This window comes from Dendrobates tinctorius, unplaced genomic scaffold (assembly GCF_039654945.1).
Source record: "Dendrobates tinctorius isolate UK_male_01 unplaced genomic scaffold, ASM3965494v1 ptg000251l, whole genome shotgun sequence".
NCBI lineage: Eukaryota > Metazoa > Chordata > Amphibia > Anura > Dendrobatidae > Dendrobates > Dendrobates tinctorius.
In genome coordinates, this window is record NW_027361918.1 from 14381416 (window position 1) to 14407510 (window position 26095).

At 44.4% G+C, this 26095-nt stretch overlaps 1 protein-coding gene and 4 non-coding genes across 5 annotated transcripts; all 5 read left to right on the forward strand.

Annotated features, from left to right (window-relative positions):
- Positions 1 to 4978: 4978 nt before the first annotated feature.
- On the forward strand, positions 4979 to 5911 carry LOC141065408 (olfactory receptor 2D3-like). The gene has a single exon (XM_073557872.1). It carries the CDS (start codon positions 4979 to 4981, stop codon positions 5909 to 5911), a length of 933 nt encoding a protein of 310 aa, XP_073413973.1.
- A 10249-nt stretch (positions 5912 to 16160) lies between these two features.
- Positions 16161 to 16233, forward strand: TRNAV-AAC (transfer RNA valine (anticodon AAC)). Its single transcript has one exon. It is a non-coding gene; the product is annotated as a tRNA-Val (tRNA).
- Positions 16234 to 16319: 86 nt separating this feature from the next.
- Positions 16320 to 16392, forward strand: TRNAG-CCC (transfer RNA glycine (anticodon CCC)). Its single transcript has one exon. It is a non-coding gene; the product is annotated as a tRNA-Gly (tRNA).
- Positions 16393 to 24184: 7792 nt separating this feature from the next.
- On the forward strand, positions 24185 to 24257 carry TRNAV-AAC (transfer RNA valine (anticodon AAC)). Its single transcript has one exon. It is a non-coding gene; the product is annotated as a tRNA-Val (tRNA).
- An 86-nt stretch (positions 24258 to 24343) lies between these two features.
- On the forward strand, positions 24344 to 24416 carry TRNAV-CAC (transfer RNA valine (anticodon CAC)). The gene has a single exon. It is a non-coding gene; the product is annotated as a tRNA-Val (tRNA).
- The last annotated feature ends 1679 nt before the right edge of the window (positions 24417 to 26095 follow it).

Here is a 26095-nt window from a genome sequence, read left to right on the forward strand (position 1 = left end):
TTTTCCTCTATATCTCTGAGGCCGTAGGGGGAATTTTTTTTTCTCTCAATGGAGATAAAGCAATTATCTGATCGTGTGGAGCAGCTCGCTGCTGAAGTGCGGGGAATTTCCGCCTACCTTGCTAGTTCACATGCTGTTGAACCAAAGATCCCTACACCTGATGTATTTTTTGGGGATCGGTCTAAATTTTTGAATTTCAAAAATAATTGTAAATTATTTTTTGCCTTGAAGCCTAACTCGTCAGGAAGCTCCGCGCAGCAGGTAAAAATTGTCATCTCTTTGCTGCGTGGCGATCCCCAGGATTGGGCGTTTTCTTTGAAACCAGATGATCCTATTCTGACTAATGTGAACGCATTTTTTCAAGCCTTGGGGTTGTTGTATGATGAACCTAATGCTATTGATCAGGCTGAAAAGACCCTGTTGGCATTGAACCAGGGTCGAGATTCTGCAGAATTGTACTGTCAAAAATTCCGAAAGTGGGCGGTCCTTACTACCTGGAATGATAATGCCTTGGCTGCTCTCTTTCGGAAGGGTTTGTCAGAAGCCATAAAAGATACTATGGTGGGATTTCCTGTTCCCTCTGGTCTGGACGATTCTATGTAATTAGCCATTCAGGTTGATCGGCGTTTGCGTGAACGCAGGATTGCACGAGAGGTGTTGCCACCAGTTGAACAGGTGTCTGAACCTATGCAATGTGATAGAGTTTTGTCCAGGGAGCAGCGTCAGGAGTTCAGAAGGAGTAATAAGTTGTGTTTTTTCTGTGGAGATGCCTCGCATATTATTTCTGTCTGCCCTAAACGAGAGAAACGTTTTGCACACACGTTTTCTGTTGGTGGTGTTCAACCTAAGTTTCTTCTGGCTATTACTCTGATCTGCTCCCTGTCCACATTTTCCGCCAAGGCTTTTGTGGATTCGGGAGCAGCTCTAAATCTAATGGACTTGGATTTTGCTAAACGTTGTGGATTTCCGATGACACCTCGGCAGACGCCTATCCCTTTGAGGGGGATTGATGCTACTCCTTTGGCGAAAAATAAACCTCAGTTTTGGACCCAGGTGGTTATGCGGGTCGCCCCAGACCATCAAGAAAATTGCAGATTTTTGGTGTTGCATAATCTGCATGATACCATTGTTCTGGGGTTTCCCTGGTTACAAATTCATAACCCAGTTTTGGATTGGAAATCTGTGTCTGTGGTGAGTTGGGGTTGTCGGTGTGCCTTTAGTGAGGCTCCGTTTTTTTCCACCTCTCCTCAGTCGCATGATGTTCCTGACTATTTGGCGGACTTTTATGATGTATTTAGTGAGAATGAGTCTGCGTCTTTGCCTCCTCATAGGAGTTATGATTGTGCAATTGAACTGAGCCCGGGGTGTAAATTTCCCAAGGGTCGGCTCTTCAATTTATCTGTACCCGAGCACGAGGCTATGCGATCCTATATTAAGGAGGCGTTGGAGAAGGGCCATATTAGACCATCCTCTTCACCCTAAGGTGCCGGTTTTTTTTTCGTGGCCAAAAAGGATGGTTCATTAAGGCCTTGTATTGATTATCGTGCCCTCAACAAAATTACGGTTAAATATCAGTATCCGTTACCCCTGATTTCGGATCTATTCTCTAGAGTTAAAGGTGCTTGCTGGTTTACCAAGCTTGACCTCAGGGGGGCGTATAATCTTATCCGCATTAAGCATGGGGATGAATGGAAGACGGCGTTTAATACCCCGGAGGGACATTTTGAGTACCTGGTGATGCCTTTTGGGCTCACTAATGCCCCTTCTGTCTTCCAGTGCTTCATGAACGATATTTTCCGAGACTTTGTCGCTAAATTTTTGATTATCTATCTGGATGATATTTTGATCTTCTCCAAGGATTGGGATTCTCATGTGGAACATATTCAGACTGTGTTCCGGATCTTGAGGGAGAATTCCCTGTATGTCAAAGGATCGAAATGCCTTTTTGGAGTACAGAGGATTTCATTTTTGGGATTTATTTTGTCTCCGTCAACTATTGAAATGGACCCGGCCAAGGTACAGGCCATTTATGATTGGGTTCAGTCCACTTCTTTGAATGCCCTCCAGAAGTTTTTGGGTTTTGCTAATTTTTTTCGTAAATTTATAGCAAAATTTTCTAGTATTGCCAAGCCATTGACTGATCTGACTAAGAAGGGTGCTGATGTGTTGAATTGGTCTCCGGAGGCTGTTTCTTCCTTTCAGGAGCTGAAGCGAAGATTCACCTCCGCCCCGGTTTTGCGGCAACCTGATGTCTCACTCCCGTTCCAGGTAGAGGTGGATGCTTCTGAGATTGGTGCAGGAGCTGTTTTGTCCCAAAAGGATCCTGTAACATCTAAAATGAATCCCTGTGCTTTCTTTTCCCGAAAGTTCTCTCCATCTGAACGTAACTACGATGTGGGGAATCGGGAACTGTTGGCCATGAAATGGGCATTTGAGGAGTGGAGACATTGGTTGGAGGGAGCTAAACATCAAGTCGTGGTCCTCACTGACCACAAGAATTTGATTTACCTAGAGTCGGCTAAACGCTTGAACCCTAGACAGGCTAGGTGGGCCTTGTTTTTTACAAGTTTTGATTTTGTGGTCTCTTTTCTTCCTGGAACTAAGAATGTCAAGGCAGACTCCCTCTCTAGGAGCTTCTTTGCTGATTCTCCTGTGGTGACCAAGCCTGCTACCATCTTAGGCGAAGGGGTAGTTCTTTCTGCCATCTCGCCCGATTTGAGACGTGCTCTGGAAGAGTTCCAGGAGGACAAACCTGAGTGTTATCCCAGTGGAAAGTTGTATGTTCCTGACCAGTGGAAGATGAGAGTGCTGTCTGAAGTTCATTGCTCTGCATTGGCCGGTCATCCAGGTATTTTTGGTACTAGAGATCTGGTGAGTTGGTCTTTTTGGTGGCCCACCTTGTCTCATGATGTCAGGAATTTTGTGCAGTCCTGTGGGACTTGCTCCAGGTCTAAAGCTTGTTCTCACTCTAGTGGGTTATTGATGCCTTTGCCAATCCCCAGGAGGCCATGGACCCATATTTCAATGGATTTCATCTCTGATATGCCTGTCTCTCAAAGAATGACTGTTATTTGGGTGATTTGTGATAGGTTCTCTAAGATGGTTCATCTTGTACCACTCCCTAAGTTGCCGTCTTCCTCTGAGTTGGTGCCCCTGTTTTTGCAACAGGTGGTTCGCTTGCATGGGATTCCTGAGAACATTGTATCTGACAGAGGAGTTCAGTTTGTGTCTAGATTTTGGAGGACTTTCTCTTCCAAGCTGGGAATTCAGTTGTCCTTCTCCTCTGCTTTTCACCCTCAGACCAATGGGTAGACAGAGAGAACAAACCAGACCTTGGAGTCGTATTTGAGATGTTTTATTTCCGCTGATCAGGATGATTGGGTTTCATTTTTGCCCTTGGCCGAATTTGCTATAAATAATAGAGCTAGTTCTGCCACTTTGATGTCACCTTTTTTTTGTAACTTTGGGTTTCATCCTCGATTTTCTTCAGGGCAGGTGGAGCCTTCTGCCTGCCCAGGTGTTGACACTGTGGTGGAGAGAATGCACCAGATCTGGGACCAAGTGGTGGATAAGTTATCTCTCTCCCAGGAAAAGGCCCAGCGGTTTTCCAACCGACATAGGACCATTGGTCCCCAGTTTAAGGTTGGTGATTTGGTGTGGTTATCATCAAAAAATATTGCTATGAAGGTGGCTTCTCCTAAGTTTAAGACTAGATTTATTGGACCTTACAAGATTTTGGAGATTATTAATCCGGTCTCTTTTCGTTTGGCTCTTCCTGTCACATTTAAAATCCATAATGTGTTCCACAAGTCCTTGTTGAAGAGGTTTGTTGAACCAGTTGTTCCTGGGGTGGCACCTCCGGATCCTGTATTGGTTGAAGGTAACATGGAATATGAGGTAGAGAAAATACTGGATTCCTGTCTGGCTAGACGGAGACTCCAGTATTTGGTTAAGTGGAAGGGTTATGGTCAGGAGGATAATTCCTGGGTCTCTGCCTCTGATATTCATGCCAAAAGATTGGTGCGTGCCTTTCATCGGGCTCACCCTGATCGCCCTGGAGGCGTGGTTGAGGGTTCGGTGACCCCTCCTCAAGGGGGAGGTACTGTTGTGAGTTCATTTTCCCCTTCGCTGCTGAGGTCTGGTGAACTCCCTCTTCTGGTAAAGGAAGGTAGCGAGCCTGATTATCAAGCACCTGAGCCTAATGATGATGACTGGCTGAGTGGAGTCACAGACTGCATATAAGGCCGGCGACGCCCTTCTGCCTTGCGGGTGATTTCTCTGAGGGATTCTTGGAGACCAGTCTGGATTCCTGCTCCTCAAAAGCTAAGTTTTCTGCTCTGCTTTTTTCATTTGTGCTTTGATTTTGTTTTGCTTTGTTTTTCTGGATTTCTGCCATTCCCTGCTGGGGTGAGCTGAATTCCTATTAGCTCTGTCTTCAGAAAATACCTGAGTACTGATATAGTATTTTTGAAGCCTAGCGTCTTCAGGGCTTTTTTCCATATCAGTCTGTTGGCTCTGGTCTTTGATAGGGTTTTGGCAGATTGCAGACAGCAACCTTCCTTTCCTGTCCTATTTAGTTAGCTTGGGCCCCATCGTTTGCTCAGCCTATCTTTCTATCTATGTAAGTGTTTTTTCATCTTGCTTCACCGTCATTATATGTTGGGGGCTGCCTATTACTTTGGGGTCTGCTCTGGGGCAGTTTAGATTTCCCTTTCTGTCTTTAGGCTATTTAGATCTCCGGCTGTGATCGAGGTGTCTAGGGCACCGTAGGAACCCCCCACGGCTACTGCTAGTTGTGTTGATAGGTTCAGGGGTCTGCAATCTGATAGCTGCCAACTTCTCTGGTTTTCAGGACGTAGCGACTATTTTTGTGTTTGCCTCCTACGGTGACTCATTCATAACAGAGCATGTTCTTGGAATCTATTTTTTCAGATTTTTCTTCAGTTCATCTTGGTCCAATCTATAAACCTTTCTCAACATGGAAAAGGGAAATGACAGCCATGTGACAGAATTCATTCTTCTGGGATTTTCCACTGACCACGTTGTACAAGTTCTACTTTTTCAGATATTCTTGATCCTGTGTATAACCACCATGGCTGGGAATCTTCTGCTCATCGTGGTGGTAAGATATGACCGTCAGCTGCACAATTCTATGTATATCTTCCTAGCTAACTTGTCCTTCCTGGACATCTGCTTCACCTCCATTATCATTCCCAAGATGCTTGTCAATTTCTTCATGGAGAAGAAGAGCATTTCCTACATTGGTTGCTTGGTCCAGATGTATGGCTTCCTTCTTCTTGGTGAGACTGAGTGCGTTCTCTTGGCTTTTATGGCTTATGATCGATACGTCGCCATCAGTAATCCCTTACCTTGCAATGTGATCATGAAGACAATGACTTGTGTTGTAATGATAAGTGCTTCATGGCTGACAGGAAGCGTCATATCGTCAGTGGACATTTACCTTCTGTGTCAACTCACATTTTGTAAGTTCACTCCAATTGACCACTTCTTCTGTGAAGCTCCGTCATTAATGGAACTCTCATGCAATGATCTTTCCCTCTTTAATGTGGTTGCGGTGAAGTTGGTTGGGAGCTACATATTTCTCCTGGTTCCTTTCTCATGTATCCTTTACTCATATGGTCACATCATCCTGGCAGTTCTGAAGATCCGCTCTAGCAGATACAAGGCTTTCTCCACTTGCATCTCCCACTTGATCATAGTCGTCCTCTTCTATGGCACAGCTATTATAATGTATATGAAGCCCCAATATTCGGGGCACTTATCGGATAAGCTTTTATCGGTGTTTTATACCATGGTCACCCCAATGCTGAACCCCATTATCTACAGCCTAAGAAATAAAGATGTTCAAGGGGCCATTCAACATCTCAAGAGATCCACAATGAAATCCTAGCCTCATGTTCGATGCCCCATTTTTTGTGGATGCAACCTATGGACTGAGCATTACTGTGGTCTATTTTCTTAAAGGGGCTTCTCAGATGTTACTGGTTGTACCATTTACATGCATGGAGTTGCACTGTGTTCTTTTCTTTGCAGGTCAGCTGGAGTGCGTACATGTGGCTCTGTAATTGGGCAAAAGAGGGAATTTAATGAAGGACGCAACTAAAGTGCATGTTGTGGTTGCAGTTGCATTTAAGCCCTTGAGCCTAGGAAAAATCAAAAGGTCCCTTTGGCACATAGTAGAATACCAATACTACTAAAGAACCTTAATGGTTGAGGCCCTTTTAGAAATTTTGCATTGGGGCCCACAAGCTTCAAGTTAGAGGACTGAGCTGAAAGATGGCTGTGAATGGAGCATGTTTGTATACATACATTGAAGAGCCCATTTAGGGAGGAGGTTAGATGCCATTCTGGGAGAGGGTGGACATATAGTATGTGGTGATGAAGGTCTTTGCAGTAAATACTGTAGACCTTGTTCGGACCACCTTAATTGATTAATCTTTCACTCTATAGTGATGTGAAGGAGACTGAGTGTTGTTGCTGTAGACATGATGTTCTAACAGGGGCCTGTGTAGAACTGAGAAGGACAATGGACTGTCAGACAGTGAGTGGTGGCGATGGAAGTAGTATGGTCTCTTTGTGCCAAGAAGGGCCTCAAGACTGAGTGGAAAGTGGCAGAGTAGGCAGACAGCACAATCAGCGTAGACTCTAGCTCCGACGGTTATGGTAACCGTCAGACCAATAAGGGAACCAATGATGGGCTAGGGTGGTGTGTAACAACCCCGAGGTGGCTGTAGTAAGACGTGCAGCATGAGGAGGATCCCTGTAGCCTGGGAGAGACCATAGTATGTAGGGCCTGAATGACCTGTAGGCCCATCCTGTATTACAATCCTGAACTATGCTAAACTGGGTGGAGTGGACAGTGAGATGAGGAGCACAGTGGCGTCTCCTTAGGTGAGCTCATGTGCTGGTGCAGTCCTTTTGCTTGTAAGGTCCCTATGCTAGAGTGGTCCTAGTGCTAGTGAGGTTCCTAAAGTGGTGTGGACCCTGTGTCCATGTGGTCTCTATACCAGTGTAGCCCTTGTACTGTTCTGGTCCCTGCACACATGTGAACCCTATACTATTTTGGTTCTTATGTCAATATGGTCCCTGTGCTCTTGTTGTTCCTGTGCTTGTGTGGTCCCTAAACCAGTGTGTATCCTGTTGCCATGTGGTCTTTATGCCGGTATGGACCTCAGTTGTGTGAACCCTGTACTGGTGTGGGTCCTGTTTTCATATGGACCCTATGCTGGTGTGGTCCCTGTACCGGCGTGGTGCCCATGCTGGCATAGTCCCTGTGCTTATGTGGTCCCTGTGCCAGTGTAGTCCTTGTTCTCATATGGTACCAGTGCCCATGCATTCCCTGTGACCCGTGCGGCCCTTGTGACTGTGTTATCCCTGTACTTGTGTGATCTGTGCCCATGTGGTCCCTGTACCCATGTGGTCCCTGTGCGGCCCATGTGCTGGTGTGGTTACTGTGCTAGTGTGGTTCCTGTGCCTACATGGCCACTGTGTCCCTGTACCGGTGTGGTTTTTGTGCTTGTGTGGCCCCTGAGCCGTCCCTGTGTTGTACGTTACCAGTTTTCTTTAATCTACTACGTTCAGTAATTATTTCTCACGTGTGGAGACAAATAAGATATGGAGACTAGTGTTGAGCATTCCGATACCGCAAGTATCGGGTATCAGCCGATATTAGCTGTATCAGAATTCTGATACTTAGTTCCGATACTTTTTTCATATTAAATACCAAAATCGGAAGTTCCCATAATGCTAGGAGCTCGCTCGATTTGATTCAGCCAATGGGGATCCTCAGAAGTGTGGGCACATCCTTTTAGGCATGTAGGCATGATAACTACTGGCATGGCTGTGATTGGCTGCTGAAATGATGTCATGATGCACTATAAAAACCGCAGCAGCCGCCATTTCGGGTTCACTCTGCTGTGAATTCAGTTAGGGACAGGCTGCTGTTGAAGACTGTGAGGGACAGTTAGAAATAGCGATCATCAAACATATCTATTGCTCTACCCAGGCTACATAATCCACCACTGTAGCATTTTATTAGCCCAGCAGCGCTGTTTTAATAGCTGTCTGCAAGGGCTGCGTGAGTGCAGACCCACGCTGTGTAGTGTGTCCTGCAGGCACGTCTGCTTGTAGGCCGCCCAGCGTGTGTCTGCCTCATACACATTTTTCTTTTATTGCTGCTTTTTTTTCTCCTGTATAGTGTGCTTCCATACGTATCCATATACATTGGTTGCAAACACTAAAGGAGTGGACAGCGGAGCCTTTCAGCAGCCTTTCAGTGCTATAGCCCATTTCTCTGCACTGATTTTGGCTGTCTGATAGGTCTCTCTGTGTGTGAGTGCAGCTCCCGTTGCAGTGTGTTCTACAGCCACCGCTGGTTGTAGTCCGCTCAGCGTGCGTCGCTGCCTCATACATAGTCCTTTTTTTGCAGCTAATTTGTCCAGATTTTTGCTCCTATAATAGTGTGCTTCCATCCGCATCCATTGTCATTGGTTGGTTGCAAACACTATATAGGATTAGATAGAGGAGCCTTTTTGCTGGCTTGTGCCCTTCAGGGCAAGCCAGACTAGTATCACCCTATTTTTTGGAGCCTCATCAATTGCATTGTAGGTTAGCTTCCTGCATTGTAATCGCTCCAAAAAGTTTGTGATACTATAGCTTTCAAACTTTGGTCACATCCTTTTATTTTTCCCAAAAAAAAACAAAAAAAGGAAATAAAGTTCACCAAACATTCCACTTTAGAGTTGTGTAGGCCACATTAGCTCATATTAAAGTGTAGTACCACACACTCTTAGCAAAATTAGTGTTTCTTATACTGGTTAGCAGGTGTTCAGGAATAAGAACACTAAGGCTGGTTTCACATTTGCGTTTTTTTGCGCTGTAAAAAAACGCATATGTGCGCATGCGTTTTTTCCCCTATATTTAACATGGGTGCGCATACCTGCGCGCTGGCATGCGCACGTATGCGATTTTCATGCGCTGCGTTTTTTTGGGGTGTGCGTTTGTATTTTACAGACGCAGCATGTTGCATTTTTTGGCCCTGCAAAAAAGCGCATGCGCACGTATGCGCACATTTTGCGCTAAAAATGGCCATTATAGCCTATGGATGCGCATACGTGCGCACTGGCATGCGCATGTAAGCGTTTTTTTAGCGCTGCGTTTTTTTGGTGGTGTCCACTTGTTGTACTAGTTATAATCTTCTAAAGTCAAAAAAAAAAAGTCTATATAAAGGAGGTGCCTGCCAAAACTCTGCCACTACTACACTGACAGATTGGAGAGCAGACAGTCACCAAGGAACCCATCTTCTATCAGCGAAGAATGTGAGTATATTACACTATATGCCTGTCCTTTTAAATTATGTATGTACTAATGATTTTTATTATTTTTACATGCAGTATGTCTTCAGAATCCGAGTATTCCCCATCGCGGCAGGAATTGGCGCAAGCAGACCGTGAGGTGATTATTTTCGTGCATCTGGTAAGTATATCTGCTGCTTCTCCAAATCTCTTACGTTTTTTTCAACTTTTTTAAGACATCGTCATCATCATCTTCTGCGGACGGGACTAGTGAGGGCGAAGAGCAGGAGCAGCGAAGCCAAGTCCCGGTGGTGATACGGAATGTATGTATCAAATGATTTGTAATGTTCTTTATTTTTTATCTTCTATTTTTACTCTTTTTGATGTTTCTTTTTTTGTAACTTTTTATTCAATTTAAATTTGATTATTCTAATGAATGTGTTTTGTCTAGGTTCCACAATGGGATGAAGACGTCTACCTGGATAATGAGCAGCTCATCAGCCTGGTCCAGGAGCGTTCGCCGTTGTGGGACAGCCGTGACCGGCTGCACAAGGACATTGTGGTGACCCGGCGGCTATGGAATGAGGTGGCCGGAGCGTTGATGGATGGCTGGGACAGCACCACAGCATCCTCCAAAAAGGCGTTTAGTGAGTATTTCCCTGCTCTGTATTGTGCCGCAGTGACTGTTGTCCTTGACGGCACTGTTGGGTTTCGTGCTAGGCATATTCTAGCAGGAAACCCAACAGTGTCATTGGGGTCTACAGTGACTGCTTTGAGTATTGTATTGCTACATTGTGCTGCAGTGACTGTTGTCCTTGACGGCACTGTTGGGTTTCGTGCTAGGTGTATTTTAGCAGGAAACCCAACAGTGTCATCGGGGTCTACAGTGACTGCTTTGAGTATTGTATTGCTACATTGTGCCGCAGTGACTGTTGTCCTTGATGGCACTGTTGGGTTTCGTGCTAGGTGTATTCTAGCAGGAAACCCAACAGTGTCATCGGGGTCTACAGTGACTGCTTTGAGTATTGTATTGCTACATTGTGCCGCAGTGACTGTTGTCCTTGACGGCACTGTTGGGTTTCGTGCTAGATGTATTCTAGCAGGAAACCCAACAGTGTCATCGGGGTCTACAGTGACTGCTTTGAGTATTGTATTGCTACATTGTGCCGCAGTGACTGTTGTCCTTGACGGCACTGTTGGGTTTCGTGCTAGGTGTATTCTAGCAGGAAACCCAACAGTGTCATCGGGGTCTACAGTGACTGCTTTGAGTATTGTATTGCTATATTGTGCCGCAGTGACTGTTGTCCTTGACGGCACTGTTTTTTTTTAACAACAGTGGACAAAGTCCGAACACGTTGGCGTTCGATCAAGGACCGCTTCAACAGTGATGTTCGTGCTGAGGGCCAGGTTCGCAGTGGATCTGCGTCAAGGACCAGAACTAGATATCGTCACTATCACGCGTTGCAGTTCCTAAGACCGGTCCTTGCCACGAGATCGTAAGTATTATAAATTTTGGGTTTTTATTTTTATTAATCTGTGTTTTTCTAATCCACAGCTGATGCTTCTTGTAAAGGCATGGTAGTAATGATTTTCCTTTCTTCCACAGCACCTGGAGCAGCACCCTGCAACCTGGCCCTGGAGCGGTCCTTCCTCGGACGTCCTCTGACCCGTCCCAGCCATCCGACAGCCAGGAAGCACCTTGCAGGTCAGCCACACACACAGCTGGTGACCAGGAAGCTGGGCCATCAGGTGTTCCCCTGTCCCAGGTCTCTGCCACTGGTTATGCGGGCACTACCCGCCAGCGGCAGAGGGCCTTGGACAGGAATGTCTTGCCCGAGTTTATGCATTTGAGCGAGGCCTTTAATTCCAGCCTCAAGTCACTGTCCGACAGAGTTGAAAGCGGTTTTGCACTCATGGAACGTGGTTTTAACCACTTTGAACACCGCTTCAATTCTGTAGAACAGCGCCTTGACCGTCTGGAGGCCGACCTCAACAGACCAGCACACCATTTTTTTAGTAAGATTGAACAGGGCATGGCGGAACACCTTAGTCCTGAGCAACAGCTGAATGTGCTGCAGGCCTGCAACAATGCTTTCTTGCAGGCTATGCAGCATAATCGGTACGGTCAGCAGTCAGTGGTGTCATTTCCACCTGTGCCACCATTGACTCGCTTCACCTCACTACCGACTTGTGCTGCATACCACTGCACGGACACCTCTATTCAAAGCCAGGACACCCACCGTTACACCACCACAAGTCTGAGTGCAGCTGGTCACTTCACCGACACCACCATGGCAAGCGCTGCTCCTGTCTGGAGCACCACCGCCACTCCCATGCATGCGTGGAGCTCAGCCACCACTAGGCAAACATGGAACAGCCCTGCCACTACAACAACATGTAGTAGCCCTGCCACCACCACTCTGCAAACCTGGACCATCACTGCCGCCACCAGTCCTCCTGCAAGGACGAGCACTGCCAACGAAGAGCAGCAGCTGCAGCCACCTCAGCAGCAGCAGCCACCTCAGCAGCAGCCACCTCAGCAGCAGCCACCTCAGCAGCAGCAGCAGCCACCTCAGCAGCAGCAGCAACCACCTCAGCAGCAGCAGCAGCCACCTCAGCAGCAGCAGCAGCCACCTCAGCAGCAGCCGCCACCGCAGCAGCAGCAGCAGCCACCTCAGCAGCAGCAGCAGCCACACCAGCAGACGGGGGACCTACACTCAATATTTGCCCCTAGTTCAAGGTGAAATCTATCAAGGCGGGCATTGGGCCAAAGTCGGTCCAGGCACACAAGCCTACGGCGACATGCCATTACAACTAATGTACCTGAACAGATTTCCTCTCCTCCAAGTGTTCCTAGTTTAATTCCCTTAACTGGACTACCTTCCCCCACAAGTTTTGTTGCCCCTTCCCCTCAAACACCGTCTTCAACTGCAAGTGTTGCATATTCCCTGCACACCCCCAAATTGAAACCATCTGCCCCCAAACGCCGTAAAAAATAATTTTTTGGTTTATTTTTGTGATTAAAAATAAATTTACATTTGTGGTTCACCATTACAAAGTTTCATTAATGTTGTTTGCGCCGCTCACACACACTGATGGGTAAATACATGTTAAAAACCAACCCAAGGCCTAGTATAGTCATATGTGAAATAACACGGACTAGTATAGTCATACCAAGGCCTAGTGTAATAACTCTAGTTTTACCAACTTGGATCTGGTTTCATGAAAAACAAACTGTTGAAACTTGTCTAAAAAATAAGTTTCTTTCTAGTTTCACCAGTTTGTTTTTTGTGAAACAAGATGCTAGTTGTTAAAAATCGAGTTATTACAGTAGGCCTTGGTATGACTATACTAGGCCGTGGTATTTCACATATGACTATACTACTAGCCCCAAGGCCTACTATACTCATATTTGAAATACCACGGCCTAGTGTAGTCATTCCAAGGCCTAGTGTAATAACTCTAGTTTTACCAACTAGAATCTGGTTTCATGAAAAACAAACTGTTGAAACTTGTCTAAAAAATAAGTTTCTTTCTAGTTTCACCAGTTTGTTTTTCGTGAAACAAGATCCTAGTTGGTAAAAATCGAGTAGGCCTTGGTATGACTATACTAGGCCGTGGTATTTCACATATGACTATACTAGTAGGCCCAAGGCCTACTATACTCATATTTGAAATACCACGGCCTAATATAGTCATTCCAAGGCCTAGTGTAATAACTTGTAAGTTGGAATGGAGCAGATTACATTCATCCACTCAATGCTGACTTGTATTCCCCATTGACTTTCATTGGGGTTGGGTTTTGAGGGTTGTGTTTTGAGAAAATCACATACTTTTTTTTCAACTAGTTGCACAATTTTCTCTTGAAAAAAATTGGTTTCCTGATTCATGGCCTGCAGCTTTGCTCGTTCCAATATATTTCACGCAGACTAGCAATGCTGCATTTTAACTCATATGTGTATTTACCTGCCCAGGTGTGTGAACATCAAAAAATTCAGTTATACATGGGAAGTTTTTTATTTAATTTGAGTTTAAAAAATATAGTGCACTCAGTAATGGTATCAAATAAGGTTTTTTATTACCATAAACAAACAAAAACATTACACCATTTCATCTTGCCAGTGCACCCGTCCTACATCAGAAATAAAGTAGGCCGCAAATTGGTCCCTCATTTGGCCAACTTCAACGGATGACCTGAGAGTGTGCTGAGTGAATTCAGGCAATGGGTTGGGAGCATCATCGTCCAGTTCAAAGGTCGGGTGCTCTTTAGCCATCACAAAGTTATTTAGAACCACACAGGCCTTCACCACCTCATCGACTGTTTCAAGTTTAAGATTAATGGCCGTGCCCAGAATTCGCCATCTGGAGACAAGAATCCCAAAAGCACACTCGACAGTTCTTCTGGCCCTGGTCAGCCTGTAATTAAATATTTTTTTGGTGTGGTCCAAGTCACGGCTGGAGTAGGGTTTCAGTAAGTTTCCGCACATTTGAAAAGCCTCATCGCCAACCATTACAAAGGGCAGTGGCGGAGCTTCGGTGTGAGGAAGAGGCCGTGGCATAGGGAAATTAAATTGGTTGCCATACAACCTCCGGCCCATGTCTGAGTTTTTAAAAGCCTGTGAGTCATTACCACGGCCAAATGCTCCAATGTCCACTGCTACAAACATACATCCGGCATCCGCAATCGCCATGAGTACTATTGAAAAGTACTTTTTGTAATTATAGTACTCAGATCCCGTTCTTTGGGGTTTGATGATCCGTATGTGTTTACCATCAACAGCTCCCAAACAGTTGGGAAAATTGCATACTGTCCAGAATTTGTCAGCAATTTCCATCCACTTTTCAGCGGTGGGCAGGGGCATAAATTCTGGACAAAGAACATTCCAGAGAGCCCGGCAGGTGTCAGCAACAATTCCAGACAAGGTAGAGATTCCAATACGGTACTGGAAGTGTAGTGAAGATAGGGTTTCTCCAGTCGCCAGGAATCTGTGAACAGACAAAGAAGTAAAATTAATATTTATGTATATTATTTTAAAAAACTATAAAATAAAATATTAGTACATTCACGAAAACTAATTACCCAAGGTTTTGAATACTAAATTTAAAAAAAAACCATCAGACCGCACCCCTTGGTTTTTAAAACATACCGTAATGTCACCAGTAGCCGTTCCTCAGGAGGAATTGCACGACGGAGCTGTGTGTCCTGTCTCCGGATGGATTGTTGGACACGAGCAAGCAAATCCATGAAACTTTCGTGGGACATCCGGATATAATCTGTAAATTTCTCCGGGTTTGACTGGAGCTCGCTGTAGAGGGTGTGGTATGCCCCACGGCTCTCCCGGAGTTCAACAATCGGATGTATCCACATACGCCGCCATCTTCGCTGCCTCTCTCTCTTCCTTTGTTCATGGCAAGCAACTGCATACGCCTGAGCCATCGCGATGTCCAAATCCAAGTTGAAGTGAAAACTCTTCCAGCGCAGATCCATGGTCACGAGAAGAATCAAGCAAATGTGAAGAATACTGTAGACAGGGTCTATATATTAACATACCACACCCACAATGCAGTCCCATTGGTCTTGTGTGTTGTTGAATGGTTGTTTTTTCTTTTTTGTGGGGTTTTTCCAAAATCTGTAAAAAAACGCAAACGCACAAAAAACGCATACAAACGCACAAAAACGCTGCGTTTTTTTCCTGCATGCGCATAAAAATGCTTGAAAAAAACGCAGCGTTTGTATGCATTTGTATGCGTTTTTTTGCGGGAAAAACGCGCTGCAAAAAGAAGCAAGTGTGAAACTAGCCTTAGTTAGCATATTCTATTGCTGGTTTAATGAGCATTACTTTTACCAATGTGATTATTTCTACCCGTTTTTGCTTTTGGCAAGCATGTGTGTTTTTGACAGTGTCTAAGTGTTCCTAATTCAAGTAACACCTGATAGGATCAAGGTGCGAAAGCAGGCATCTAGGTGCTTTTTCTTTTTGGCTTTTGGACAAAGGCATGAGAATGTTTTGTGGAGCATGGTTTTGTTTCCCTGTTTGTTCTTTTTCTCCAATAGCCTGACTAATGAAAGGTTCCTGTGTTGCAAAATGCACTTTGTCCTGTCTTCAGACATAGAGGAAGAACTCTTGACTTTGGCTGGCTGTTTTTTACTTTTTCAAGTTCATTTCAGCATGTTTAAACATGTTTAGCTTTGCATGGAGTTTCTGAAGTGTAGTGGTTGTCACGTTCACCTCACACGCGAACGGTCCCCAGTTCGAAACTGGATAGAAGCATGACATTAGGCGTTGATATTAAAGCTTTTGACGTTGAGTCTTTGTTCTCGATGGCTCGTCATGACCACAGTAACCTTCCGCAGCCGGTTTCCGTAGTGTAGTGGTTATCACGTTCGCCTAACACGCGAAGGGTCCCCATTTCGAAACTGGGCCAAAACACGCTGTTACCCTTTGGTATCCAAGCTTTTGACTTTCAGTTCTTGATCTCGATTGCTTGATGTCACCACAGTAAGCAGTTGCATCTGGTTTCTGTAGTGTAGCGGTTATCACGTTCGCCTCACACGCGAAATGTCCCTAGTTCGAAACAGGGCAGAAACACAGCTTTTTCTCTTGGAAAACAATCTTTTTGACTTTCAGTGCTTGCTCTTTATTGCTTGCCATGACCACAGCATTTTTTGTTGGGTTGAATCGGTTGGTTTCTGTAGTGTAGTGGTTATCACGTTCGCTTTACACGTGAAAAGTCCTCAGTTTGAAACTGGATAGAAGCATGACATTAGGCGTTGATATTAAAGCTTTTGACGTTGAGTCTTTGTTCTCGATGGCTCGTCATGACCACAGTAACCTTCCACAGCCGGTTTCTGTAGTGTAGTGGTTATCACGTTCGCCTAACACGCGAAAGGTCCCCAGTTTGAAACTGGGCAGAAACACGCTGTTACCCTTTGGTATCCAAGCTTTTGACTTTCAGTTCTTGATCTCGATTGCTTGTTGTCACCACAGTAAGCGCGTGCATCTGGTTTCTGTAGTGTAGCGGTTATCACGTTCGCCTCCCACGTGACAGGTCCCCAGTTCGAAACTGGGCAGAAACACAGCTTTTCTCTTGCAAACTAGCGCTTTTGACAATGAGTGCTTGATCTTTAATGCTTGCCATGACCACAGTAAATGCTCTTGTCTGGTTACTGTAGTGTAGTGATTATCCTGTTTGCCATTGTCGGGATCCCTCAGATATCTCTTTCTTCTGAAGGACCGATGTTCTTGCGTGTAAGGCACCATATGTCTCTAATTGATTGCTCCGTCGAGAAGGATAACACAGACACAAGCTGTATAATACCACTCTGGATGCCTGCCAAGACGCCTCTGGCTTATCAGTTAGGCTTCCATCTTTTATAGCAAAGAATTTAAACATTTACAGACATGCGCAGTATAAAAAATGATTTCACAACTTGTTTTCTACAAAGAATGTCATGTAGGCTAAAAAGCAGGAGTATTTGACCTTGGTTCACAAGGGAACAGAAAAGATAAGTTTTAAACAAGAAATTGCAACATAGACAGAACTCAATTTAACTCCTTCAGTTCCTATCATTCCCCCCTTTGACATCTTTATTCTTCACAATCTGGAACACTGGATCCTGCAACGACAGCTGATAGTGCCCTATTCACCAGGTACTATCCCAGGCCGACGGGTTGCCCGAGGGAGACAGGTATCTTCTTTTACCCTCTCCATCCCCCAGTTACTAAGGCCACGTCTGTCATCACAAGAGTACGCTCCTTCATGCCAGAAATGAGATGTCAACCTAAAACCCCTACTGGTAACCATTTATATGCATTGTCTCCACATATCCAGTACATGTCACTAGGTAGGTCCCATAGGGCTGAATGTTGTAATACCAGTCTATGAACCAAATCTATGAACGCAGATACATTCTGAAGCATACACCAATTTGGAAGTTGTCCTAAAGGGCTACAATAGCCTACATCGGGATTTCCACAGGTGGGAATTCCTTTCTCATATCCAGATGACTCGTTGCAAGGTATATTACCTGAAATATTAAAACAAGTTTCATTATTGCCCTGGGGAAATAAATTGGAATACTCCCAGGACGTGTTATGCAACCTTCTTTCTAGCAGTATTGGTTTGAAGGCATCAGTAGAGTGGGAAGTTACATTAAAACTAACTTGTAGGCCATACATTGGAATTTGCCCCAGGTAGGTTAATCGAGTTCTATTCCTGGGTACCCGAGCCCCCCCTTTATATGCCAGATATTGAAGGTGTGCATTACTTCCTGAAAGGTTACCCTGCCACCAAGGGTATCCTACCCATCCCACAATAGGTATTCCAACAGTTGTGTTCCATAACTTCACATTATTTGTGGCATTATTAGCAAGTGTATCAGAACAACTGGTCCAGGCAAATAATTCCTCGGGTGGCACAGGAATAACAAGGAACGGAATACTAGTGGCTGATACTGGTGAATGTGTGCAGATCCAGCAATCTGCTGGAGGCTGAGTGTCATTTAACCAATCATTCAGTAATTTTTCATGATGTTGTATAAACTTATTATTCAAGGACATTGGAGAATTTAGACTGTCCCACGCAGCTACCATTATTACAGATAATGCAACAAAACTAAACCAAAACATTATGCACTCTTATGCTTTGTTAATTCCTGTGGCTAGTTTGCAATGTGATGCGTGGATCCAGGTTGGTCGTCCTTCCAACTTAACAGAAGTAGGCGTTGTCAGGAGTACTTGGTAAGGTCCCTGATATCGGGGTTCAAGGGTCTTTCTGGAGTGTTTCTTGACATATACGTAATCACCAGGTTGCAGACAGTGAGTTCCTTCCACACTATCTGGATCTGGAATGGAAGAGAAAACTAGAGAATGCATTTGAGTTAAATGCTTTTGCAACTGGATTACATAACTTGTCAAATTATCCACATTGAGTGTTAAGACCTGTGGGTAGTACAACCCTGTGTTTGGTGGTCTTCCAAACAGTATCTCGAAGGGTGACAGTTTAGCTTTCCCCATGGGTGTGTACCCTACTGAGAATAATGCTAATGGGAGACACTCTGGCCATGGTCTATGGGTCTGCTCCATGGTTTTCTGTATTTTCATTTTTAGTGTCCCGTTCATTCTTTCTACCTTCCCTGAACTCTGTGGGTGGTAGGGTGTATGAAATGCTTGTTCTACACCTATCATTTGCATTACATTTTGCATTACCTCAGCAGTAAAGTGTGTACCTCTGTCTGATTCAATTGTTTCAGGGACACCGAATCGTGGTACTAGTTCCATCACCAGTTTCTTTGCAGTAGCTCGAGCTGTAGCCGTTTTCACCGGATAGGCCTCTGGCCATCCAGAGAAGAGATCTACACATACTAGGATATTTGCATACACTCCTACCTTGGTAGCTGTATGTCGTCAATCTGCCGTCTCTGAAATGGGTAGTGAGGCCTAGGTGTCGCTTTCTTAGGGACTTTTACTGTTTTACCTGGGTTGTGCTGTGCACAGATGAGGCATGATTGTACAAGTTTCGCGGCTGCGTAACTGAAACCAGGAGCGATCCAGAAGGCATCTACCATGGCACACATGTGACTTTTTGAGGTGTGATTGGGGCCATGTGCTGCTTGCGCCATGATTGGGAACAGGGACTTTGGTGGGCACATTTTATCCTTATTCTCCCATACTCCATTTGAGTTCAGCTCAGCTCCCAGTCTCCCCTGGTGTACCTTCTCTGTTTGGGCAGCCTTTTGCTGGAGGGATTTCAGGACATCTAGACCCAATGTGGCTGGAATACGCTGACTCCCCGCCACCGTCCACTGCTCTCTCTAGGCCGCCTTGTGCTATTTTAGCAGCCTCGTTCGCCCTTCTATTGCCCTCTACCTCCACGGAGTCACCTTTGTGTGTGCTTTTACCTTGACAATGCCAAACTGGACTGGTAACATCAATGCCTCCATCAATTGTTTCACCAGCTCTGCATTTTTAATGGGCTTCGAATCTGTGAAAATATTAGCGACTTTACCTGCAGCAGCTCTACACGCCTCAGTGAGTGCCTTCAACTCTGCCTCCTGCGCCGACATGTGAGGAGAGAGTGGTTCCGCTCGGATTACCTCATGTGAGTATACTACTGCATATCCAGTGTAGAATCGTCCATCCTGGTGGTATCTGGGGCCATCTACAAAAAAGAAACTCAAAGTCTGCATTAGGAACAGGTTTTTCATGAATGTGTGCAAACCCAACTGTCTCCTGACTCATCAGTTCTATGCAGACATGTTCATGCGTCATGTCAAAGTATCCTTCCTCACTTGCTAATACGGTCACCAATTCCCCCTTTTCTGAATCCACAGGCAGGAGGGTGGCTGGATTCAGAACGTTACATCTTGTGAGGAGTGACATACTCAGGAATTAGTAGAGCACACTCAAGTTGGAGCTATCTGGCCATAGACAGATGTTTTGGTTGAACTTGTAGGAGTATGGCATGGATGTCATGTGGGGAATAGATTGTCAAAAGAAACGTCAGTGTCATCTCACATGCCTTCCCTATTACGTCTCCACTTTTTTCCTTGTGCTCCAGCATACATGACAGGTCGTTTTATTGTCCTTGTTTGCTCAATTTCTTTAGCTACCTTAAGGAGGTCTTTCAGATCTACATGTCTCCATTCAGGTCTGGCTGTCTGTACTGCGTCTCGTAAGTCTTTGTTCATACCGTCAATGAATGCATTCACCAGTATTCTAACATCAAGTGGGTTTATGCAAATGTACCCCATGTCTGCCCATTTCAGCTGTAACCATCCAAAGTACATCTCTACACTCTCTCCTTTTTGCTGTGTCACATTAGTCAGGAGTACAGACTGCTCTGATTGTTCGACTGCAGCCCATTGTCTTAGTGACTCACAGTACGTCTCCCCAGATCGTGCAGATTTATCATCCATGCCCCAAGCCTGATTCTTTGTCACATCTGTGTGTGTCTTAATTATATGTCCTAGTGCGTCACCTGCCTTTAAACTCACCAACCTCTCTAGGTCTGCCCAGGTACACTTATATGTCTGCTGTACTTCCTTTATGTGTCTGTAAAACAGGAATGGTTGGTCTTCAGGGTCAGGCAGCTGCTTCAGCAAAGCTAGCTGGTCAGAGGGGCTCCAGGGACAATACTCCTGCATCTTTCTTATTCTAGTCACACTTCTAGGTCCTGATGGGGTTGGTCGTCTGATGTCTACTGTCAGCTTACTCCTCAAGGGCCAATGTCCCCACTACCCACTATCCACACTATTATGTCAGCTTCTTATGATCTTGTCTGGATAGGATTTAGTGCAATTCGCTTAGGTCAGTAGCACAGGTCACACAAGTAGCTATTCAGTCTGGGTTTGTCTGAGTCTGACCACAGTGTTTACAAGTCCATCTGTTTTGTCTGGGTCTCTAGTTACACTTTGTCAATCAAACATTCATAATACACCTTCCATACTGCTGCACATTCTCAAGCATCATTTATTCACTTGCTATTTTCTTCCCTTGTCTGTGCCTTTTTGTACATCCAAACATTCACACTCTGGTATTTTTGCCTTTTTCAATATTTGTCCCACTTGTTTTACTGCTTCCTTCCTTCTCTGTCTCTTGTAATTTGACACAATTTGCTATACAAATCAATCACACAACTAGAAGCAGGTTCAAACACATTAATGACCAAGCAATCACTTACAATGACCAAACAATCACTTACAATTCCCTTCTAAATTAGGCACCATATCTTACTTTTAACTTCCAATCTTCAATTAAGTACTGTTGCTTTAAAATGCACAAATCTTTCAGCGCGTACCTTACGGATAGAATTACAGAGAATTTTGAGCACAGCTCACACTCAGCAGAGATAAGAGCGAAGGGAGAAGAAAAACTGCGCAGCGCCATCTTTCCTCCCTCCCGTCAGAATGCAGCATCGTCCTTCACAGAATTCTGTAGTTCTTTAGACTTATCAAAATCAATTTCTACAAAGAAACTCAAAATCACGGGATTTCACTGTAAGGGTAGATAACTGTATAATGAGATTAACCATGCCTTGCCCTTTTTCTGGCCAAATGCATTCAGGAAACTTTACAATGTAATGCCACATATAACACGAACTATATCATTACTCAATTCATTCAGTCTCAGATGTAGATTTGAAATATCTATAACGCATCTGTCCGGGATTCCACCACAACTAGAAAGGTCACAAATCTCTTGACACAAAAATGATGTGTGATGATTCATTCATACGTGCTCATTCACTGATTTTTTTTTTTTTATTTTTTTTTTACTCAATTACTCATCTCTCATCTTATTCAAAGGTTCTCATAGACATATATACAAGGATTCACACAGCCTGCCTATCTTGCACTTTGGATTTGATTAATACTTTTTCCAGGTTCTTTGCTGCACTACTTCCATATCTATCCTCAATTATATCACATAACCGGTCTCCTTCTTCAGGTGTCTTTCCCTGACTGTTCCCCATCTTTCTATCCTGTTTCTCTTGTTTCTTCCTGTTAGTCCCCTGCCTTAGGTGGTGTATTGGGTAAGCTCAAGACTAGGCTCTACTATACCTCGTTACCTTCTTCCTAAGGTGCCAACAGGTTAAACGGGGTGTCTGTTCCTCCTTGTACTACGTGTCTCGTGTACTTATATGCTAGGTAGCATCCGAACAGTAACACTCCCACAACACACAGGATTGTAAACAAAGTGTCCATCTATCGGGGTTCTTCAGTCATATCCTGTCACAGGCTCATTTCGTGGTCCTGTGCTCATTCTATCACACTCTTATCTGTCACAAGGTTTATTCGTAAAGGGTGTTGATTTAAGCTTAGGCGGTGACCTCCCCGAAAGGACGCTGTCACATGACCCAGTTAGGCAATATCACCACTCTTTGAATGAATACCTACTGTGCAGCTTATTTGTCTACTTTCCACAGTCCTTCAAATCAAGGCAGTCACTCAACAACCTCCTCTATTCCTAGTGCGGAACCGTCTATTGTGAAAAACTTGTCCGTCCGGGCTGCGCAGTATGAACTGTTCACCCAGCCTTATATTCCGTAATGTCAGACCTCTCAACATGTCACTCAATGGGACATGTGTATTCAATGCTAACAATACCCACCACTGTTCTCCCTTCTTGAAGTGATGAAACTTTTTATGTTTGTGTCTGGGGTTGTCCCTGCAAATGTCCAATCACCATACCCGTTATGATTTGCATCAGTTCTTCTCCTAAAAATAGCAGTACACAGGCAGAATCTGCAATAGCCTCTCATTCGGACAGGAATTACATATGCGTGTCACACCCGATTTCCTCAGAGTTCTTATATGGACCTAATTTTATGGCCCCCTCCTCTACTAGATTCCCCTTGATACGGACCTTAGTTATAATGATAGATTATGAAGAGCAGAGAAGAGAAGAATTGATCTCTTACCTGGCCAGGTGTTTAGGTCTGCTGTTCACAATTTCATCAGTAACTGGAGTGGTCTGTAGTTCGGGTAGTCTTGGAGAGGTGCATATATAAGGTCCCTGTTTCGGGCGCCAGGAAACTGTCGGGATCCCTCAGATATCTCTTTCTTCTGAAGGACCGATGTTCTTGGGTGTAAGGCACCATATGTCTCTAATTGATTGCTTCGTCGAGAAGGATAACACAGACACAAGCTGTATAATACCACTCGGGATGCCTGCCAAGACGCCTCTGGCTTATCAGTTAGGCTTCCATCTTTTATAGCAAAGAATTTAAACATTTACAGACATGCGCAGTATAAAAAATGATTTCACAACTTGTTTTCTACAAAGAAAGTCATGTAGGCTAAAAAGCAGGAGTATTTGACCTTGGTTCACAAGGGAACAGAAAAGATAAGTTTTAAACAAGAAAATGCAAAATAGACAGAACTCAATTTAACTCCTTCAGTTCCTATCACCATCCTCCTGAAAGTTCCCTGTTTTGATCCCGGGCAGAAACATGTGGCTTTTCTTTATTTTGATCACAAATGTATATTGTTGGCTTAATTAGCATTAGTTAGCATATTCTATTGCTGGTTTAATGAGCATTACTTTTACCAATGTGATTATTTCTACCCGTTTTTGCTTTTGGCAAGCATGTGTGTTTTTGACAGTGTCTAAGTGTTCCTAATTCAAGTAACACCTGATAGGATCAAGGTGCGAAAACAGGCATCTAGGTGCTTTTTCTTTTTGGCTTTTGGACAAAGGCATGAGAATGCTTTGTGGAGCATGGTTTTGTTTCCCTGTTTGTTCTTTTTCTCCAATAGCCTGACAAATGAAAGGTTCCTGTGTTGCAAAATGCACTTTGTCCTGTCTTCAGACATAGAGGAAGACCTCTTGACTTTGGCTGGCTGTTTTTTTCTTTTTCAAGTTCATTTCAGCATGTTTAAACATAATTAGCTTTGCATGGAGTTTCTGAAGTGTAGTGGTTATCACGTTCACCTCACACGCAAACGGTCCCCAGTTCAAAACTGGATAGAAGCATGACATTAGGTGTTGATATTAAAGCTTTTGACGTTGAGTCTTTGTTCTCGATGGCTCGTCATGACCACAGTAACCTTCCTCAGCCGGTTTCTGTAGTGTAGTGGTTATCACTTTCGCCTAACACGCGAAAGGTCCCCAGTTCGAAACACGCTGTTACCCTTTGGTATCCAAGCTTTTGACTTTCAGTTCTTGATCTCGATTACTTGTTGTCACCAAAGTAAGCACTTGCATCCGGTTTCTGTAGTGTAGCTGTTATCACGTTCACCTCACACGCGAACGGTCCCCAGTTCGAAACTGGATAGAAGCATGACATTAGGCGTTGATATTAAAGCTTTTGACGTTGAGTCTTTGTTCTCAATGGTGCGTCATGACCACAGTAACCTTCCGCAGCCGGTTTCTGTAGTGTAGTGGTTATCACGTTCGCCTAACACGCGAAAGGTCCCCAGTTCGAAACTGGGCAGAAACACGCTGTTACCCTTTGGTATCCAAGCTTTTGACTTTCAGTTCTTGATCTCGATTGCTTGTTGTCACCACAGTAAGCGCTTGCATCCGGTTTCTGTAGTGTAGCGGTTATCACGTTCGCCTCACACGCGAAAGGTCCCCAGTTCGAAACTGGGCAAAAACACAGCTTTTTCTCTTGGAAAACGATCTTTTTGACTTTCAGTGCTTGTTCTTTATTGCTTGCCATGACCACAGCATTTTTTGTTTGTTTGAATCGGTTGGTTTCTGTAGTGTAGCAGTTATCACGTTAGCTTTACACGTGAAAGGTCCTCAGTTCGAAACTGGGTAGAAACACAGCGTTCCTCTTGCAAACTAGCGCTTTTGACAATGAGTGCTTGATCTTTAATGCTTGCCATGACCACAGTAAACGCTCTTGTCTTGTTACTGTAGTGTAGTGATTGTCCTGTTTGCCATCCTCCTGAAAGTTCCCTGTTTTGATCCCGGGCAGAAACATGTGGCTTTTCTTTATTTTGATCACAAACGTATATTGTTGGCTTAATTAGCATTAGTTAGCATATTCTATTGCTGGTTTAATGAGCATTACTTTTACCAATGTGATTATTTCTACCCGTTTTTGCTTTTGGCAAGCATGTGTGTTTTTGACAGTGTCTAAGTGTTCCTAATTCAAGTAACACCTGATAGGATCAAGGTGCGAAAGCAGGCATCTAGGTGCTTTTTCTTTTTGGCTTTTGGACAAAGGCATGAGAATGTTTTGTGGAGCATGGTTTTGTTTCCCTGTTTGTTCTTTTTCTCCAATAGCCTGACAAATGAAAGGTTCCTGTGTTGCAAAATGCACTTTGTCCTGTCTTCAGACATAGAGGAAGACCTCTTGACTTTGGCTGGCTGTTTTTTTCTTTTTCAAGTTCATTTCAGCATGTTTAAACATCTTTATCTTTGCATGGAGTTTCTGAAGTGTAGTGGTTGTCACTAGAGTTGAGCGACTTTTGGTTTTTTAGGGTCGCGTTTCGTTTCGTGAAACCCGACTTTTCCAAAAGTCGGGTCGAGCAAGATCGTCCGATTATAGGGAGAAGTCGGGGTCGTCCCGAAACACGAATCCCAATGTAAGTCAATGGGGAATAAAAGTCGGCAGTGAGAGGAGGACAGGAAACACACCTACAGTGCCCATTTGAATGCCAAAAGCATCAATTCTTCTTACTTAAGCTTGTCAACCTTAATTAACTTCATAATACAAGTTACGCACTGAAAAATGGGGGTTATTTGGCTAAATTTGTGGGGGGGGAGGGCTGGCTGCAGGTTTTCATGTGCCCTGGGCGAAAGAGCGCCCCTTTAACACATACCACAACTCATCATGCTCCGATACGGCAGAGAAATAGCGGTATAGTACAATGAAAAATACCTCACTTTTTACATCTCATGACGAGGCCCATCTATTTCTCCATACAAAATCATTGGTCCCATATAATGTTTGAAACAGTATATGATGAGCTCCACATAATGCTACAGTATATGTTGGTCCCCATGGATGAAGCTCCACTGTCTTATGGGCCCAAATAATGCTCCAAACATAATGGGCCCCATTTCTAATGCTCTAGTGTATAATGGGCCCTGTAAATGCTGCTCCAGTGTCTGATGTCCACCTTTGGAATGTTCCAGTGTATGGTGGGCCCCATCTATCATTCTCCAGAGTATAGTGCGCCTCAAAAATTGCTGTCCCAACATAGAAAACAATCAAATAAGTCTCCTCGCTAGGGAATCCCTGTACTTGTCTGGACAGGTGCTGTAGCTTGCTTAACAGCTCGCCAGCCGTTCTCACGCCCAGTATGGATTGCACGTGATTGCACA